Source organism: Antechinus flavipes, chromosome 2, assembly GCF_016432865.1.
Source record: "Antechinus flavipes isolate AdamAnt ecotype Samford, QLD, Australia chromosome 2, AdamAnt_v2, whole genome shotgun sequence".
Lineage (NCBI taxonomy): Eukaryota > Metazoa > Chordata > Mammalia > Dasyuromorphia > Dasyuridae > Antechinus > Antechinus flavipes.
Genome location: NC_067399.1, coordinates 263093911 through 263113315, shown reverse-complemented (window position 1 = coordinate 263113315; position 19405 = coordinate 263093911). Strand labels below are relative to the sequence as shown.

The 19405-nt window shown below is 34.9% G+C and overlaps 2 protein-coding genes across 2 annotated transcripts; one reads left to right on the top strand and one right to left on the bottom strand.

The window, feature by feature from the left end:
• Nucleotides 1-9226: 9226 nt before the first annotated feature.
• Nucleotides 9227-10186, top strand: LOC127546622 (olfactory receptor 4F3/4F16/4F29-like). The gene has a single exon (XM_051973647.1). The coding sequence runs from the start codon at nucleotides 9227-9229 to the stop codon at nucleotides 10184-10186; it is 960 nt and encodes a 319-aa protein (XP_051829607.1).
• A 7175-nt stretch (nucleotides 10187-17361) lies between these two features.
• On the bottom strand, nucleotides 17362-18306 carry LOC127549158 (olfactory receptor 4F3/4F16/4F29-like). Its single transcript, XM_051976991.1, has one exon. The coding sequence runs from the start codon at nucleotides 18304-18306 to the stop codon at nucleotides 17362-17364; it is 945 nt and encodes a 314-aa protein (XP_051832951.1).
• Nucleotides 18307-19405: the final 1099 nt, after the last annotated feature.

Genomic DNA, 19405 nt, shown 5'->3' with positions numbered 1-19405 from the left:
CTAATTTCCTCTTCGTTAGTGGTGAGTTCTCCCTTTTCATTTTTAAGACTAACAATTTGATTTTCCTCTTTCCTTTTTTTAATCAGATTTACTAAGGGTTTGTCTATTTTGTTGGTTTTTTCATAGAACCAACTCTTAGTTTTATTAATCAATTCAATAGTTTTTTTACTTTCAATTTTATTGATCTCACCTTTTACTTTTAGAATTTCAAGTTTAGTGTTTGACTGGGGGTTTTTAATTTGTTCCTTTTCTAGCCTTTTTAATTGCAAACCCAATTCATTGACCTTCTCTTTCTCTATTTTATACAAATAGGCCTCTAGAGATATGAAATTTCCCCTTATTACCGCTTTGGCTGCATCCCATACATTTTGGTATGATGTCTCATTATTATCGTTTTCTTGGGTGAAGTTATTAATTATGTCTATGATTTGCTGTTTTACCCAATCATTCTTTAGTATGAGATTATTTAGTTTCCAATTATTTTTTGGTCTACTTCCCCCTGGTTTTTTGTTGAATGTAATTTTCATTGCATCGTGGTCTGAAAAGGATGCATTTACTATTTCTGCCTTACTGCATTTGAGTTTGAGGTTTTTATGCCCTAATATATGGTCAATTTTTGTATAGGTTCCATGAACTGCTGAAAAGAAAGTGTATTCCTTTCTGTCTCCATTACATTTTCTCCAGAGATCTATCATATCTAACTTTTCTAGTATTCTATTTACCTCTTTGACTTCTTTCTTATTTATTTTCTGGTTTGATTTATCTAATTCTGAGAGTGCAAGGTTAAGATCTCCCACTATTATAGTTTTACTGTCTATTTCTTCTTGCAGCTCTCTTAGTTTCTCTTTTAAGAATTTAGATGCTACCCCACTTGGTGCATATATGTTTAATATAGATAGTGCTTCATTATCCATGCTACCCTTTAGCAAGATGTAGTGTCCTTCCTTATCTCTTTTAATTAGGTCAATTTTTGCTTTAGCTTGATCTGAGATCAGGATGGCTACCCCTGCTTTTTTGACTTCACCTGAAGCATAGTAAATTTTGCTCCAACCTTTTACCTTTAACCTGCATGTATCTCCCCGCTTCAGGTGTGTTTCCTGTAAACAACATATTGTAGGATTCTGGCTTTTAATCCATTCTGCTAACCGCTTCCTCTTTATGGGGGAGTTTACCCCGTTCACATTTATGGTTAGAATGACCAATTCTGTATTACTTGCCATCTTGTTAACCCCGATTTATGCTTTCCTCCCTTCTTTCCCCTTTCCCCCCTTCCAAGTATTAAGCTTGTGAGCACCCCTTGCTTCTCACAGCCCTCCCTTTTTAGTGTCCCTCCCCCCGCCTTAGAGTTCCTCCCCCTATCTTACCCCTTTCCCTCCCAGTTCCCGTATTCCCTTCCGCTTAGCTTATTCCTTCCCTTTCCACTTTTCCCTTCTCACTTTTCAATGAGATGGGAGAAGTTTCACCATAGATTGAATATGTCTTAAGATTTTTCACTTAAAGCCAATTCTGAAGGCAGTAAGATACCCACTATATTCATCCCCCTCCATTCTTTCTCTCAGATATAATAGGTTTCCTATGCCTCATCATGTGATGTACTACCCCCACTTTACCCTTTTTCTGGTACAATGTCCTTTCCACATCAATTTCTAGAACAAGGTATACATGTATTCTTTATACATCTATATAGTCAAAATATAGTTCCCAAGATTAATCTTTACCTTTTTAGATTTCTCTTGAGTTCTATATTTGTAGATCAAACTTTTTGTTAAGTTCTGGTTTTTTCATCAGAAATAGATGAAATTCGCTTACTTCGTTGAATGTCCATCTTCTTCCCTGGAAAAAGATGCTCATTCTCGCTGGGTAAGTTATTTTTGGTTGCATACCAAGTTCCTTAGCCTTTCGGAATATCATATTCCAGGCCCTTCGATCTTTTAATGTGGATGCTGCCAGATCCTGGGTGATCCTTATTGTGGCTCCTTGATACTTGAATTGGGTTTTTCTAGCCGCTTGCAATATTTTTTCTTTCATCTGAGGGTTCTGGCATTTGGCCACTATATTCCTTGGTGTTTTGATTTTAGGATCCCTTTCAGTGGGTGATCGATGAATCCTTTCAATGTTTATTTTTTCCTCTGTTCCTATGACTTCTGGGCAGTTCTCTTTGATAATTTCCTGGAAGACAATGTCCAGGCTCTTTTTTTCATCATGTTTTTCTGGGAGTCCAATGATTCTCAGATTGTCTCTCCTGGATCTGTTTTCCAGGTCTGTTGTCTTCCCCAGAAGGTATTTCACATTTTTCTCCATTGTTTGATTTTTTTGGATTTGCTTGACTGATTCTTCTTGTCTCCTCGAGTCATTCAATTCCACTTGTTCAATTCTGATTTTCAGTGAAGTATTCTCTTCACTCACTTTTTTAAAATCTTTCTCTAATTGTCCGATTGAGTTCTTTTGTTCTGTGGAATTTTTTTCCATTTCGCCAATTTTGTTTTTTAGAGAGCTGTTTTCTGTTTCCAGTTCACTAATCCTATTTTTCAAGGATTTTACTTCTTTATCCACTCTCTCTTTAACTGACTTCTCCAGGCTCTTTTCCCACTTTTCTTCTAGCTCCCTTGTGAGAGCCTTTTTAATCACTTCTATGAGGTTCATCTGTGCTGAGGAACAGACGCTCTCCTCCTTTGGGGAATCACCTGGGGACTGCCTATTTTTAGTCTCCTCAGGATTTAGAGTCTGCTCTCTATCTGTATAGAAGCTGTCAAGGGTTAAAGTCCTCTTCAGCTTCTTGCTCATTCTGTCTATTAATCAGAGACAAACTAGCAAAGAAAAACAGAAAAAACTGGAGTCTTTCTTTGGGGGGGGGCTGGGTGTGTTATCGAGCTTCCTCTACAGACTGCAGGGGGCAGCAGTGAGGCACTAGCAGGACTGTGCTGGGCCTGCGCTCTGAGATCCCAAAGCGTGCTGAGTCACTGAGGGGGGGGAAGGGGGCGGCGGCCAGGTCCTGAGAGACTCCAGCTGTTTGCGGTTGTGTTCTTCAGCCCCGGTGTTTTTAGCTTCTCTGCTGGGCTGTTGACTTGCTGCAGGTTCCAAACCTGTAGCGAAGCTCTCCCCGCAGAAACGGCTACGATCACTCCCCACCCCCTCTCCAGTCTGCTCCCGTGCTCTCACTGCCGCTGCCCTCAGCCTGCGCCCGATCTAAAACCGCCCCAGCCCTCCAGTAAAGACAGACCTTTCTTGGCGGATCTCAAGGATGGCTTCTCTTGGTAACTATTTGTGGGTTTTTTTCAGTCAAGCATTGATTCAGAGGCTTGTAATGAAGTGGATAGTGAGAGAAAGCGCGGAGCTTATGCAACTGTGAGCCTCCTCTCCGCCATCTTAACCGGAAGTCCCCATAATTAAGATAGTTGGAACATGGATGTAATGAAATCATCAAGAGAGAATGCAGATAAATAAGAGTTTTGGAGATGGGATTTGAGAAATTCCTATACTTAAACGGCAAAAAGAGGGCAAAAATTCTTGGAGACAATGCTGTAATGATCAAAAAGAGAAAAGGAAAGTTAGACAATCATGAGCAAAGAAGTCCAGGATAGAATTTTATTAAAAAAAATTGGGGTGATTGACAGATACAAATGTCACAGAATGAGAATCAGAAAAGTTGGGGTTAACTGCTAAGCACCAAGTATGATTTATTGCACATTCTAGAACTACTTATCCTAGAAATAGCCATAAAAAAGAACAAAAACAACCAACCAAATAAACCAAAAAAAAAAAAAAAACCTCCCTTCACTCTCTTTATAAATAAAGAATACTATAATTTACTTTAAAAAAATAAAGTATTATTATCATTCTAGTATTATAGTTTCTTCATATTAAGATATTTTGCTGGGGCAGCTAAATGATGCAGTGGATAGAGCACCAGCCCTGAAGTCAGAAGGACCTGATTTCAAATCTGACCTTAAATACTTAACACTTCCTGAAGGTGCAACTCTGGGCAAGTCACTTAACCCTAAACAGCAAAAATAAAATAAAATATTTTGCTGCACTTTTATTGTTTTGCAGATTAAATCATATTCTGTAAAGAATCTTGCAATAAAATTTTAATTCTGACTACACACTTTATTAGTTGTTTGATATTGAATTTTAGTGTCCTCCTTGGGAAAATGGAGATAATAATACCCACACTATTTACCTCACAGGACTATTGTGAGAGTAAAATAGAATAATGGATGTGAAAGTACTTTAAATGTAAAGGATTATACAACTGGAAGCCATTACTGCATATTTCTATTATTACATTCTTATTATGTGTAAACATTTACTCATATACACAGATTCTGTAGTATTATTTTTTCAGCGAAATTTTTATCTGTTATGATTTATGTTTCCCTCACATGCAATGCTATATCTTCTTACTTCAGTTATAGTGAAGATTTCTTCAGAATTATACCTTTTGTGATTTTTAATGATTTGTCAATGAATTTATTCTCTTTTTCTGATAGAAATTCAATTTATTTCAACTTGATTTGATTTAATACAATCCAGTCTCCTTAGTAGGTCATCTCACTTTTGTATTTGCATTTTCATTGTCTAGCACAGTTTCTAGCATATAATAAACACTTCATAAATGTTTGTTGATAGATGAAATTTGATTCAATGCAAAAAGCATTTATTAAACATACAGTATTTAAAATACTGTGCTTGGTATTGGAGCTACAGCAAACAAACCAAAAAACAAACAAAAAACACCAATTCCCCAAACTTAACAAATAGCCCCCGTCTTCAAGGAGCTTACATTCTACTGGGGAAGGGGGACACCAGAAGTATATAGATAATAAATATCCATTGTTTAATAAGATGTAAATATAACATAAAGCCAAAGTACTAAGGAAAAACCTAAGAATTAAGGTTCAGAGAACACCAAGACTTCAGCTATATTTCTTGTCTCTTATACTCCTCAAAATTTAGCTCTGGTGCCTAATCTTACCACTATGACTACTCCATTTTTAGCCCTTCCCTTCCTCCATCCTATCTCCATATTCTGTTTTCCTCCTACTTTCCTGAAATGTAAGATAGATTTCTAGTGAGTATGTATGTTATATATGTTTTTTCCTCTTTGAGTCAATTCTGATGACAGTAAGGTTCATTCTCTCAAGGGATGTGATTCCTTATGTAGACAGGGAGAGGAGAGAAGGAAAGAAAAGAAGAAATGAAAAATAAAAAGAAAGAAAAAAATGAGGAAAGAAGGAAAAAGGAAAGGAGGAGGGAGGAAGGGATGTAAAAAGGAAGAAAGGAACTGGTTTGTTCAACTGAAACTGGTAAGGTGGTCCTCAGTGGGGCAGCTCTTAATATTTACAGATTGTTGTTTGTCCTTTGTTTTCAAAGAGGACTATGATGTCAGGCATTCAGGAAGATGATGGCATGACTTGTAAGGAACTGGATTAAGTGAGGCAGGGCTCTGCAAAGTCATCAGTCTCACTGTCTCCTCCGGAATTATGTGGTACAAATATCTCTGGTACCATCATGATCTAGTGTAGAATTGTGGCCTCAAAATCATAAAAATCAGCCTTCAAACCCTGCCTCTGAAATATTCTGACACATACTCTGAACCTAAAGAAAGTCATTTAATCTCTCAGTGAAGCTTGGACTTTTCTAAGCTTATAACTCAAGATCAAGATGCAATGATGGAAGTTTTCTCATTGGGAATTCTTTATGCCAGTGAAATTGCAGATGCTACCAAATCCCAACAGGAGTAATATTTGAAATTTTTGCAATGCCATAAGGTATTAAAGTGGTTTAATGTGCTTTGTTTTTTTCATTTGAACCATCTTGGAAGCTAACATTAGAATTCTACCCATTTCTAACTTGGGGCCTACATACATTGGCGCTCATTCACTTGACTTGACCCAAATCATTTTACTCACCTTTCAATATCAAAGAATTATTTTGCTTCTAATTTATTTAGGGTGAATTTTTTTAGATTAAATTGGGATTTGTGTGAACTCCACATTTTGGGTCTTTTTAAAAAAAGCTGAACCATCCATGTAATTCTCACCCTCTCCATTTTCCAAATTAAATGGTATAAAGCATATACTTGAATTCTGAAAATTACTTTTCTGAAATTGCATTTTAAAATGTTCTCTAGGGATTATTCCTTATTTATATCACGGAATAAAAATCACTACATGGGTGAAGAAAATTATGAAAGACTTCCAAAAAAGATTCTCTTCTCTTTATTAATGTCTGCTTTCCTTGGTTCTCCTGGAAAAACTAACCATTCTAGAACTTAATTTATTTATTATATGAGTTAAGGTTGACAATTTCTAATCTCTACAGCATCACTTGGTCAATGCCATTCAGAACTACAAATTATCTGCCTTTCTTATTGTTGTAATCTTTTATATGGCTCTTTGTGCTAAAAGGAAATGATACTACAAGGAAGCAAGTTAAAATATTTGAGGTCTTTGAGAATACTACTTGTTGGAAATATTTTAAAAGGGATATTTGGTCATGTATGGTGAGTTGGATTGAATGTCCTCTTTAATTTCTTTCAAATCTTATATTGTGTGATTTATGATTTTTCACACCAATGCTTATCTCAATTAGTCAACTCCCACTTATTGAGGCTTATTTATTACTAAATGAATTTCTTCTCATTTCACTAAATCACCCAACTCTTCCGAGTCACTTCTTTTCAGTTTCTCTCCTTCCCTTTCATTACTTTGGAACTCTCCTAACATTTTTACCCTGGGGAAAAACCACCATTATTTTATGGCATGATTCCCAGGTCAAGTAAACTCCACACTGGTTATTCCCAGATCTCAGCAATATCATTTGATCACTAACATGGTTTGGCTAATAACCCACTTTTACATAGGAAAAGTTACATAGAATTCTTTCTTTCAAAAAATATTCTTCTGTGAGAGAGATTTTAATATCGCTGATATCATTAAACCACTGAAAATATTGCTGACTTACTCTTTATAAACCAGGTAAAATAGTTGCCATTAACATATTTACAAGCTTTTCCTCATGTACATGGCTCTTTGTTCTTTCTTATAACCTGTATTGTATTTACTATTCTATTGATTTTTCCCCTTTCTCCTTACTTGTCTCTATTTCCATTCATCTATTCAGTTCATTAAGTAAAAATGTTTATTATTTAGTATAAAAAGTTGTTTGCTAGACTAAAACATTATCCAAACTTTAAAGAATTTATAATCTGGTTGTGGTCACAAGATACATGGTGAGGCAATATTAAGCTTAATTTTTATCTTCCTGAGTTTTGGAATATAAATGAATAGGATCTTAGATTTGAAGACCTGGGACCTGTATTCAAATATCTGCTACTATAGAGTTTAAATTTTCATCCTGTTTTAATTGTGTGACTAACATTAGGGAGTTGTATTAACTGACCTCAAAAAATCATTTCCACATCTAAATTCTGTAATTGTTCCCCATAATATAATACTTCTTTCCCCACTATATCAATTTTTCTCCCCCACCTCTCTCTGATGTTATTTCTTTTTCTCCTTTTCTCTTTCTACCTTTTCCTCTTAATTTTTATTTTTTTTTTCTTTCTTATCTTGGTACTCAGTCTTCCACTCAATGCTTATTGTTTCTCTAAATCTCTGTAGGCAAATGCTTCAGTTCCATAGCTTCTATCCTGTAGTTTTCATTCTTTTTGAATTCCTAAATCAGATTTTTAGCTTTTGCTTTTGTTGAACTCTCATGTTTCACTTTGTCTAGCCCATTTTTCCCCCTAATGATTGTACTTGACTCCATGATCAATAGCCATTCCTGGTCCATCCAAGTCTTGGAAAGGTTTAGGAAGAAGTAAGACATAGTAAATTCTTGCGTTTATCTGTTTAGCTCAGAAATTAACCCCCAAAATAGTTTATACCAAACAAGTGCCTATAAAATTGGATTCTCTAGATGGAAAAACAAGACTGTTTTAGCAACAGCAGATTAGAGAAGGGTAGTCAAATGGAAAGAAAAAATTATATGAGTTGAGGAATTTGGACTGAATTTGATGTTATCCTAATAGGTGGCAAATAGAATAAATGATTAAACATTCTTCCTTATTTGTAGGACTTAGCATTGTTGTAACAAACAAATAAGGTCATATTCAGTGCCTCTATTTGTCAAGTATATTAAAAAATAGTTTCCATCATATAGTATAGGATATTAGACACAAAATTGATAATATTAAAATGGGTAGATAGGACAAGACTTGACTTGAATTCAAGGGACCTAAAATGGAAATCTACTTGGAATATATATGTCATCATGGGCAAGTCTCCTTAGTTTTTCTTATGTGTAAAATGGGATACATAATACTTGTACTTCTTTTTTCACAGGGTCATTATGAGGAAGGCATTTCAAAAACCTTAAAGCACTATAAAAATGTGAGTACTTATAGTAACAATAATAAAATTTAGAATAGAATTTTATGTAATTTATAAAACATTTATTAAAAATCATCTGCTAATGGATGGAATAGAGAATATTTTCTTGATTTTGTTTATTAAAAATGGAGGAAAAGAGAATTTAATTTACTTACCTAACACCTCAGAGCTATGATTGAAATAGAAATTGAACATAAGTTTTCTGATACCAAATCTACCATATTTCCCCCTTCACTACAACTATCCTAATATACACTGTACAAAGATACACATTTAAAAAGTAAATGGTGGAAATCCTTTCTAATGTCTGTTTAAGAACCTGCACATATCATGAGTCATATAGATTAAATCATATGTTGGCTGATAACCTCTCTGAAACTGTTTTCATTGATTTAAGATAAAAGCATTGAACTAGATTTAATTTCCAATTTTTTGCAACTCTGAAATCTCATGAATTCTATAAACATATGAAATTAAATTTGGGTAATATATATCTAAATCATGAATTAGCCATTCTAAAATAATTGTGAGAATGGCATACATAAATATAAGGATAAATTTCTATTTTCTATATCAGTGTGCTTGGTGAGAACTCCTGGCAGGAGATATTAGGTATAGCAATACTTAATATTGAGAAGAAAGTTGAGTATCAATGGTAATCCCTAATGAAAGTTCGGTTATTGGCAGTCAGTCTTGTTGTAAGGCAGTAATTATAAAAGCCCATGAACATTTCTTAAACTCTCCCAATAATTCCTTTTTTTTCTGATTCTTTTTTTTTCCACTCTTTTCCCTTTTAGGTTACTTCAGAACTAGTCATCGTGATTTAGATAATGGATCCAGCAAATCAAACTATGGTTTCTGAGTTTGTACTGATGGGACTCACCAATTCTTGGGTGATGCAACTTATTCTCTTTATATTTTCCTCTGTATTCTGTTTTGCAAGTATATTGGGGAACGCTCTGATTGTGCTCACAGTGGCCTCTGACTGTCAATTACAATCCCCTATGTACTTCCTACTGGCTCACCTCTCCTTTATTGACATAATTGATTCATGTATTGGAACTCCCAGGATGATTAACGATCTTTTCAGGAAGCAGAAACTCATTTCATTTGAAGGTTGCATTTCTCAGATCTTCTTTATCCATGCTGTTGGGGCTACGGAAATGGTGCTTCTCATAGCTATGGCCTTTGACCGCTACATTGCAATATGTAAGCCTCTCCACTACCTGACTATTATGAACCTAAAAGTGTGCATTTCTATTCTAGTAACTTGTTGGACAATTGGAATCTCTCACTCTTTCTTCCAATTGGCCTTTGTGATAAAGTTGCCCTTCTGTGGCCCTAACAAAATAGACAGCTTCTACTGTGATCTTCCTAGGTTCATCAGACTTGCCTGCACAGATACTTACAAACTGCAGTTCCTAATTACCGCCAATAGTGGGTTCATCTCTCTGGGAGCCTTCTTCATTTTAATCATTTCCTACATTGTCATCCTGGTCACTGTTCGACAGAATTCTTCTGGGAGGTCATCCAAGGCCCTCTCTACACTGTCAGCTCACATCTCTGTGGTGATCTTGTTCTTTGGTCCATGCATCTTTGTCTATGTGTGGCCATTTCCTACATTTCCAGTGGACAAATATCTTGCCCTTTTTGATGCAATTATCACTCCTTTTCTGAATCCCACTATCTATACATTAAGGAACAAAGAGATGAAGACAGCCATGGGGAAACTATGGAATCTTATGAAATCAAGGCTTATGACACTGATGAGTTCTCAAGGAATGTCTTAAAAGCCTTCTTTGTATTAAAAAGGTTTTAGGGGTTTTTCTGTTTTTAGGCTGAGTACAGTGAGATATGGAATCTGACTGCAGTATTTAATTTTAATGTATATAACACACCAATTTTTTTTTAGTCTATGGAATATGTGCATCAAGAAAATATAAGACATTTCCTAATTCCTTTGTGGTGTGATTAGCATTGGCACTGAACTATGTACTTTGCCAGTATCTGAGGAATAAATGAAATCCCATTCTGTAAAGCCCATATGTAAATGGCTAAGAAAGCTGCTGTCCTACCCACTCTTTGACTTCCTATCTATAGTGCCAAATAGAGACTTCTGATTGACATTGGATATTTGTTTGTTGTGTACAATTCATAATTAAGCCTTAGTGTAATAAGCTACACATGAAGATGATTTTTCTGACCTGAAAAATTGAACAATATTGCTCATTATATTTTATCAGAACTATTTCATAAGATTATACAATTTTAGATTTAAATCTAGAAGGGATCTTCTAGTTAGTCTCATGCTTTCATTCTACAGATGAGGAAAATATAGCCTAGAGAGATTAAAATACCTGCCCAACATCACACAAGGCTTGAATAGCAAAGCCAGGATTGGATTTAGGTCTTCTTATTCCAAATCCAGTGTTGTTGTTTGTTGATTGTTTTCACAATTTTATTCCTAAGATTATCTGTCCCTTTGGATCAATATCCCTCCAAAATAGTATGTCTTTGGATACTACCCTGTCTTTTCATTATTTCTTTGAAATCTGGACTGGGCAAGTGTTTGTGTTCTTTTTCTCATGACTCCATGACATTGAAGCTGCTTGCCATTAAGGCTTCCCACTCATTTGTACTTTAATATCTACTTTTTCCCTTACTCAATCTTTCTGTTTGATGAGGATTTTTGAATCCTTAGTGAGGATACTTGAATCTTTTCCATTTCTTGTGACACTTTTTCTTCTTTTTCTTATGCCTTGAATAATCTGTTCATCTCTGAATAGAAGTCTTTTTTTGGGGGGAGATAATTACTTAAGAGAAAAGACCAAAGTATTTTTCTTCTTAGCAAAAACAGTGAAAAAAAAATTCTGCTTTGGAGGCCAAGGGAGATTTTTAAAAAGAATTGTAAGGAATTTAATTCATACAAGTCTTGTTGGTTAAACTGTATGTTGAAAAATCAGAGAAGGTAAATAGAAATCAATTAATGTGGGATGTGAAGTAATAACTCCAAATTCAAACGAAAGATTTAATGTAAATAGTGTTTAGAAAGCAGAAGTAAAAAACAATAGATCACCGTAAGACACTAGAGAGTGCAAGTTGGAAGAAATAATATAAAACTTTATTTTTGTTTTATTCTATTGAAGGAGTTCATTATAACAGGGATGGGAATAAAAAAAATTAAAAAAAGAATGAGTGTAGAATTACTGAAGTGATGGAGAATTCTATGATGATATCTTTCATTTCAGGCTCTAAACAAAGATTGGGAAGGAGTAATGTGCAGGGATTAAAAAAAAAACTTTGAAGCTTCCTAGGCAATTTAATTTAAGGTGATTACAAAAACACTGAAAGAGTCAAGCCCTTTTTAAGTGCCTTAAAAATATGGTGGTAGAGGGAAAGGAGAAATGAAATTCAGTATTAAGAAGAAATGGATGGAAAAATTATGAATTGTCTTAATTCCAAACCTTTTTCAATATATCAAATGTGCTAATGTTAAAACACATAAACAAGGAGTTGAATCCACCAGAATTTATCTTATATAAAATGGAAAAAAATGGAATCAATGAAAGAATAATGAACAATGGAGAGGACAGTTCATTTGTAGAGAAGCTGATTACCCACATGCATCCACAGAATAATTAACTTCTTTTAAATTCAGCCCATTTCCAAAGAGGTAGGGGAGGAAAAATCCCACTTTGAGAGAAAACTTTGAGCTAATTCCTTGTTAATGGACAATTGAAAAGAAATATATCTCTTATGATCTCATCACTTGTCTCATCAGTTTTTATCAGTGGAGCAGAAGGAAGTAACCTTTATTATGGAGCTTCTTATACCAATTAGGTCATGGAGGAAGGGACAGGGGAGCTAGCACTCAGGGACAGAGTACCCATTTACCTTTCTCTCATGTTGTTGGCCACAGGAGTGGCTAGCTCCTTTAGGCTTGAAGTTATTTTTCCCAGGAATCTCCAAATATATTGTGTGGTGGTGAACTCTAGGATAGTATCAGTTCAAGTCTTTTGTACTTACAACACAAATGCTACAGACTTTTTACAGATACAGGTTGTTTCCTTGATGGAATGTAAGCTCCTTGCTTTGTTTTTGTATTTGTATCCCCAGTATTTCAAATATTAGGTGCTTAATAAGTGCTAGTTGATTTGATTGCTCTCATATTCTAAGTACAAAGTGATTGATTAATCCTGCTACTTCATCCCCAATCTTCAAGGGTCTATTCAAATTGGGCTGCTATGAATTTCCTTCTCTTTTGTGGGTGTTTTGAATAATCAAAAGCCTACATTACTTACTATTTTTTCTTTATTTGTTTCTATTTTTATTGATATCTTTTCTTTTGCTATCTCCTGTCTTCCTCTTTCCCTAGTAGCAGAGTGGAATATTAAACTGAAATTCAGGAAGACTTGAGTTACAATACTGCCTCAGATACTTTCTAGCTATATAATCCTGGGCAATTTACTAACCAATCTCAGCTTCAGTTGTCTGATCTGTAAATTGTAAAAAAAAATTGTAATAGCACCCACCTTCCACAAATGTTATGAAGATATAATAAAATATGTAAAATTATTTGTAAACTTTAAAAATATGTAGCAACTTTTATTGTTATCATTATTAAATATTATTATCTACTATCTTATGAAAAGAAACATAGAAAGAAAAAAAAGAACATTTTAACAATGCTAATCAGCGCTGTATGATATATGTAATGTTTCAAGCTCTGTGAACCTGCACAAGCTACTTCTCTCTTTTGAGTTTCAGTTTCCCTGTCTATGAAATGGGATAATGCTAGTAGTTTCTATTTCACAGGATTGTTTTAAGAATCAAATGATATTAATATGTAAAACTATTTTTAAACCTTAACTACCTAATATAAAATTTCAATTATTATTTGATTACTCTCAGACCAAAGGAAGATGAATGTCAAAACTATCTCCTACATACTGTGAGGGCTTTCTCACCTGCTTTTGGCAGGCCTCCTCCTGTAACCAACCCCCATATAGCTGGTGTCCAAATCACTGCACAAGATGATATTGCACACAACATAGAAAATACTTAGGTTTTTCTCTGGTCCCTGTATATCTAATGTCAAGGCTTTCCTGCTCTTCACAGAGCTGCTAAAGTAAATTTTCTAAGATATGTATCTGTGTCCCTGCCCGGCTCAAAATTCTGAGATGTTTTCCTATGGTTTCTTATATGAAAGACAAACTCTTTTCAGTCTTATGTCATATTGTTTCTTTCTTTCTCTGTTCAAATCACTTTAGAATAATAGCCATTCAAAGAACTCATAATTTTACTCATTGTCTCTGTATATTCTAGATAGGAGTCCTCAAACTTTTAAAATAGGGAACCAGTTCACTGTCCCTCAGACTATTGGAGGGCTGGACTATAGTAAAAACAAAAACTTGGTTTTGTGGACTTTTAAATAAAGAAACTTCATAGTCCTAGGTGAGGGAGATAAACATCCTCAGCTGCTGCATCTGGCCCACGGGCCGTAGTTTGAGGACCCCTGTAAGAATATGCTCTGTATGTGTTAGAATACCCACTCTTCTCAATTCCATCTTTCTTAATTGTTTTCTGGCTATTCCTTCTTCATTTCATTTGACGGATCATCATTCATTTCCTATTTGTGGGTATACAGAAAGATTCCATTCTCTTTCTACGTTGGATATCCTATATCATTCCAGCATCAAGCATGCTCAGTAGTGACAGACCAAGATGGTCAGGGATATTACAAAAAATCTGGCATTGCCAATTTTTACAGGATTATAGTCTCCATTATCAGAATTTTAAATTCACAAGCTTTTTGACTAGCCCAGCCATCTTATAAACTGTTACCATTCTGAAATCATTCTCACTTGCCAATCAAAAAGCCATTGATCTATTTTATTATCTTTTTTAGATTCAATAATTATCTAGAATCGGGTGTCTCATAGATGGATTTCTCACTCAAAGTACTTCACATTTCCATTAACTGCCTCTTCCTAGCCCTGAATACTTATTTATCAGAAGTTATTGCTTTACAATGTCTCCAGCTTAATAATCCCATCATAGAGGTTTAATACAAAGAAAACCAATATTATAATGTAGGAAGTCACCTCCACACTATAGTGTTGGGAGAAATTATTACATTTGACTTGGAGGGGTGAAGTTAAAAGTTTTTAATTATACAACTGCAGAGGTGAGTTTCCTATGCAATATAAATTCTTGGAATCAATATTTGTCCTATTTTATAACAAGATGCAAGTCCCTCCCATGAAGGGTGAGGCTGAGTACCAGAGGTCACAATGTATCAGGAGTAAGTAATCCCCTCACGTGGATTTCCACCCCTGATTACATCATTATTCTTCCCTTGGTTTTCACCTTATTTGGACAGTCCTCCCATTGGCTGAGTGCTATCCTATCTGAAGAGTCTAATTCATCCACATAAATCTGTCTCCTTCTCTGAACAGATTATTACCTCCCCTCTTCCCATGAATAAGTAATTCTCTACTTTTAATTACAATCATTTGCAAATCTGAGTTCCCCATCCCTGATTATATTTTCCCTTTTTAATTTTTATTTCCTCGTTCCATCTTAGCATTCTAGCTTCCATTTCATAACTGTGGAAACCAAACTTGCATCCAATTCTCACAGTGCTTTATGCTTTAAGGCAAAGCTTCTTAAACTTTTCCCACTCACAACCCAAGAAATTTTAAGTGACTTTGTATATATAAAATAAATATACAAATCAAACATTTACAGATAATAAATCATAACTTTGTGACCCCTATATTCAATTATGTGATCCATAGTTTAAGAAGTTTTATTTTAAGGTTTTCTGTAGGCTTATGCACCATTGTTACCCTGGCCACTATGACTCCCAAGAGTTCTTTCACTTTGATACACTACTCCCCATCTTCTCTTCATTTCTTCAACCCTTCAACCTTCAAAGTGAAATAGGTCTATGGGTTTTTAGAAGAATTGCCTCCTCTACTGCTGTGGCTGTACTTGCAGAATTTTGGCAAGCCTGTGTCCACTTTGAAAATGCCCTTGCTATTGCATGCCAACCCATCATACTACTGATATGCTAGTATCAACACCCTCTGCCCACCAAAGAGAACTGTTTTAACTATAGATGAAAGTATTTGCGATTAAGGCTTTCTAGAAGCATTCTATTCCACTTATAGACTGTACAGATAGTAAACAGGTTGGTGTATTTCATAAATGTATTGACTAGAACAACTATCTATCTTTCTACCTCAGTAAATTGGCTCTACTGCCTTCCAAACTATGCTAACAATTAGAGATATAAAGTTCCTTAGAGATCATGTAGAAAAAAAACAGACATAGTGTGGAATAGTGAATAGAGTTCTGAATGTGGAGTCTTAGCTTCAAATCCTACCTCACATAATTTGGGATCATGAATAAGTGTTCTTTTCAGGAAGGATTTCACAAAGCAAATAGGTCTTGAGTTTAGTGTTAGAAAATGAGTACGATTCTGATAAAGTTGAAAGAGATGGTAGTACAAGTGTAGAAATTATCTAAGGAAAGTAAAAAGGTAAAAAAGCACAGAAACATTTTATGGGACTTTGGAGTTTTATGAAATGCCCCATTTAAAATCATCTTTTCAACCTAAGTTGGTCTTCATATATGAATGTTAATTTTCACCATATCTATTCTGCAGGGTTGCTTTAAACTGCTTAAAGTGAAAGATCTTATTTACTTTCATTGATATTAAAAACTTAATTTATAGTTAATTTTCTTTAGCATTTTCTTCTAAGCACCAAAATTCTTTACTTGACCTCCATCACAAAAATGCTCATTCATTTGACAAATGACCCTTGTCTTTTTTTTTTCATTTTAGAGAATCTCTTGAAATTGAATTTCCTGTGGGATCCCAAGATCCCAAAACAATCCTTGATAGTTTTCCTATTGCCTATTGTTAACTCAACTGATATACAGTATCTAAATTGTAAAATTATTATTTTGTATTTTAGGTAGTTAGATGGTAGAGTAGATAGAGTAATGGGCTTAGACTCATCTTCATGAGGTCAAATCTGATCTCAGACACTGCATCTCAGACAGTGAAACAAGTCATTTAATCCTGTTGGTCTGAGGAACATGGCTGGGGTTTCCTAGATTTGATGAACCATGCCAAGATAAGAGGAAACCCAATGAAGGAGTTTGGGGTTCAGAGAGTTATTTTCTTCAGGGTATAGCTCTGGCATAATGAGAAAAGTGGTTGGATAAATGACATGATGACTGAGGAACCAAATTAAATATAACTGGGGCCTTCTAGACATAATAAGCTACCACATTCCATGTTAGTACACTTCTACTGCCTTAAATGAATCTTTACTTTTGATTTAGCCTTTATGACAGTATCATATCTAATATCTCTTCAAACCTCTTCAAAAAAAGTTTCCAAAATTATGATTATTTGGCTTAAATAAAAAGAAGTCATGCTAGTGATAAGGTAACAGAGAGAAAAAAAAAACCCAACCTTTCTAATTAATTAGGCTGCATAATATGGCAGAAATCAACTTGAATGAGGAATATTGCCTAATATCTTAGGTCAAAAGTATCATCTTCATGTTTAAATTGTAGTTTTTACATTAGGATTTAATTATGTACAGTGGAGAGTAAGCAACATGTCCATATTCAGTATCAATCAGAAACATCTATTTGGCACAGAAGAGGGAAAGGGATAGGTGGGGCAGCATCTTTGAAAGCTCCTTTCATACTGGCCTTACAGAAAAATAACCTAATACAAAACAGTATATCTGCTCCACATACACTGTCAAAGAAAGACACAAGAGAGATATTAAAAACTATCTAAAACTGGTGCATGGCTTTCATGGCCTCAGAAAGCTTGATATTTTCTGTACATTTAAATGCTAACACTGCAAGGAAGGATCTTATGACTTAATTGTTGCCAGTCTAAGGCTGAAATCTTCATTCTTTTCATCTAAAGAATTTAAGACAGTCTTGGGAGTCTCCCAAGTGTGAGCTGATTCCACAGTCTGTTCATTGACACTTTCATTTCTTTGTTTCTTAATGTATAAATAGTGGGATTCAGAAAAGGAGTGATAACTGAGTCAAAAAGGGCAAGATATTTATCCACTGGAAATGTGGGAAATGGCCACACATAGACAAAGATACATGGACCAAAGAACAAGATCACCACAGAGATGTGAGCTGACAGTGTAGAGAGGGCCTTGGATGACCCCCCAGAAGAGTTCTGTCGAACAGTGACCAGGATGACAATGTAGGAAATGATTAAAATGAAGAAGGCTCCCAGAGAGATGAACCCACTGTTGGCTGTTATCAGGAACTGCAGTTTGTAAGTATCTGTGCAGGCAAGTCTGATGAACCTAGGGAGATCACAATAAAAGCTGTCTATTTTGTTAGGGCCACAGAAGGGCAACTTTATCACAAAGGCCAATTGGAAGAAAGAGTGAGAGATTCCAATTGTCCAACAAGTTACTAGAATAGAAATGCACACTTTTAGGTTCATAATAGTCAGGTAGTAGAGAGGCTTACATATTGCAATGTAGCGGTCAAAGGCCATAGCTATGAGAAGCACCATTTCAGTAGCCCCAACAGCATGGATAAAGAAGATCTGAGAAACGCAGCCTCCAAAGGAAATGAATTTGTGCTTCCTGAAAAGGTCACTAATCATTTTGGGGTTTACCATCAAGGAATCTATCATGTCAATGAAAGAAAGGTGGGCCAGTAGGAAGTACATGGGGGATTGTAAGTGAGTGTTAGAGGCCACTGCTAGCACAATCAGAGCATTCCCCAGTATACTTGCCAAACAGAACCCAGAGGCAAATACAAAGAGAATAAATTGCATCACCCAAGAATTGGTGAGTCCCATCAGTACAAACTCAGAAACGACAGATTGATTTGTTCCATCCATTAGATCAACATAGCCAGCTCTGAAGTTACCTAAGGTAATCAGAAGAAAATAGGCAATGAGGGGAAATTCTGAATGGAAAGGTTCTCATACTTTGAAAAGCATGTATTTGTTTACACCTGAGGATTACCAATAGAGTATGTATTATAGATCACTCATGACAATAACCCAATAGCACATATTATACCTACCACCATTTAACCATGCTCCTCACCTGACGATAGAAACTTATCCCTGTTTATTAGCATTACTTTGACAATTTACATAGAAATTCATGTTGATGATACCAGTTGTTGATTAATTGCTTAGATAAATAGATGTATCTTACTTCAGGGAGATCTGGGGCCAAATTTGATTTCAGCAACTTCTTAGTTGTGTGACTCTGGGCAAGTTACTTAACTGCCTATGTATCTTAATTTTATCAACTGAAAATGGACATTATAATAATATCTACATTATAAGATTGTTGTGAGGACCAAATGAGATATTTGTGAAGTATTCAACACAGTATTTGGCATGTAATAAGCACTTAGTAAATGCTTATTTCCTTTCCTGCTTGCTCTTTAATGTTACCAAATCTTGCCATATTCCAAAAGTTTTTCTATTTCTTCACAGAATTTTAGAGTTGAAAGAGATCTTTGATATTAATTTAATATCGTCATTTTATAGCTGAGGAGACAACTAAGATTCACAGAAGTTGCCAAGCAAAAACTTTACATAATATGCTTAGCTTTTAATATACTTAATCCTTCTCTCAAATGTACTGTACAAAGGAGTTCCACTATGATTTCTTATTAAATTTGTCATCACTGGAGTTTAAGTAAAGGTCAAAGCATACTATTTTTGACTTTTAGTATTTTTTCATATTTTTTTCTTTTGGTCTGTTCCTTTTTTCACAACTGAAAACTGTCACAATGTGATAAATATAAGAATGTGTTTTATACAATCGTACACACACACACACATATAAAACCTATGTAAAATTATTTACTATCTTGGGGGGGGGAAGCTGAGAGGAGGAAGAAAACTTATAATTAAAAAATGAATGTCAAAAATTTCCTTTACTTATAATTGGGAAAAATAAAATATTAAAAAATTTGAG

What these genes read in the sequence shown, in the direction of transcription:
- LOC127546622 (XM_051973647.1), top strand. Translation starts at nt 9,227, where the DNA reads ATGGATCCAGCAAATCAAACTATGGTTTCTGAGTTTGTACTGATGGGA.
- LOC127549158 (XM_051976991.1), bottom strand. Translation starts at nt 18,306, where the DNA reads ATGGATGGAACAAATCAATCTGTCGTTTCTGAGTTTGTACTGATGGGA.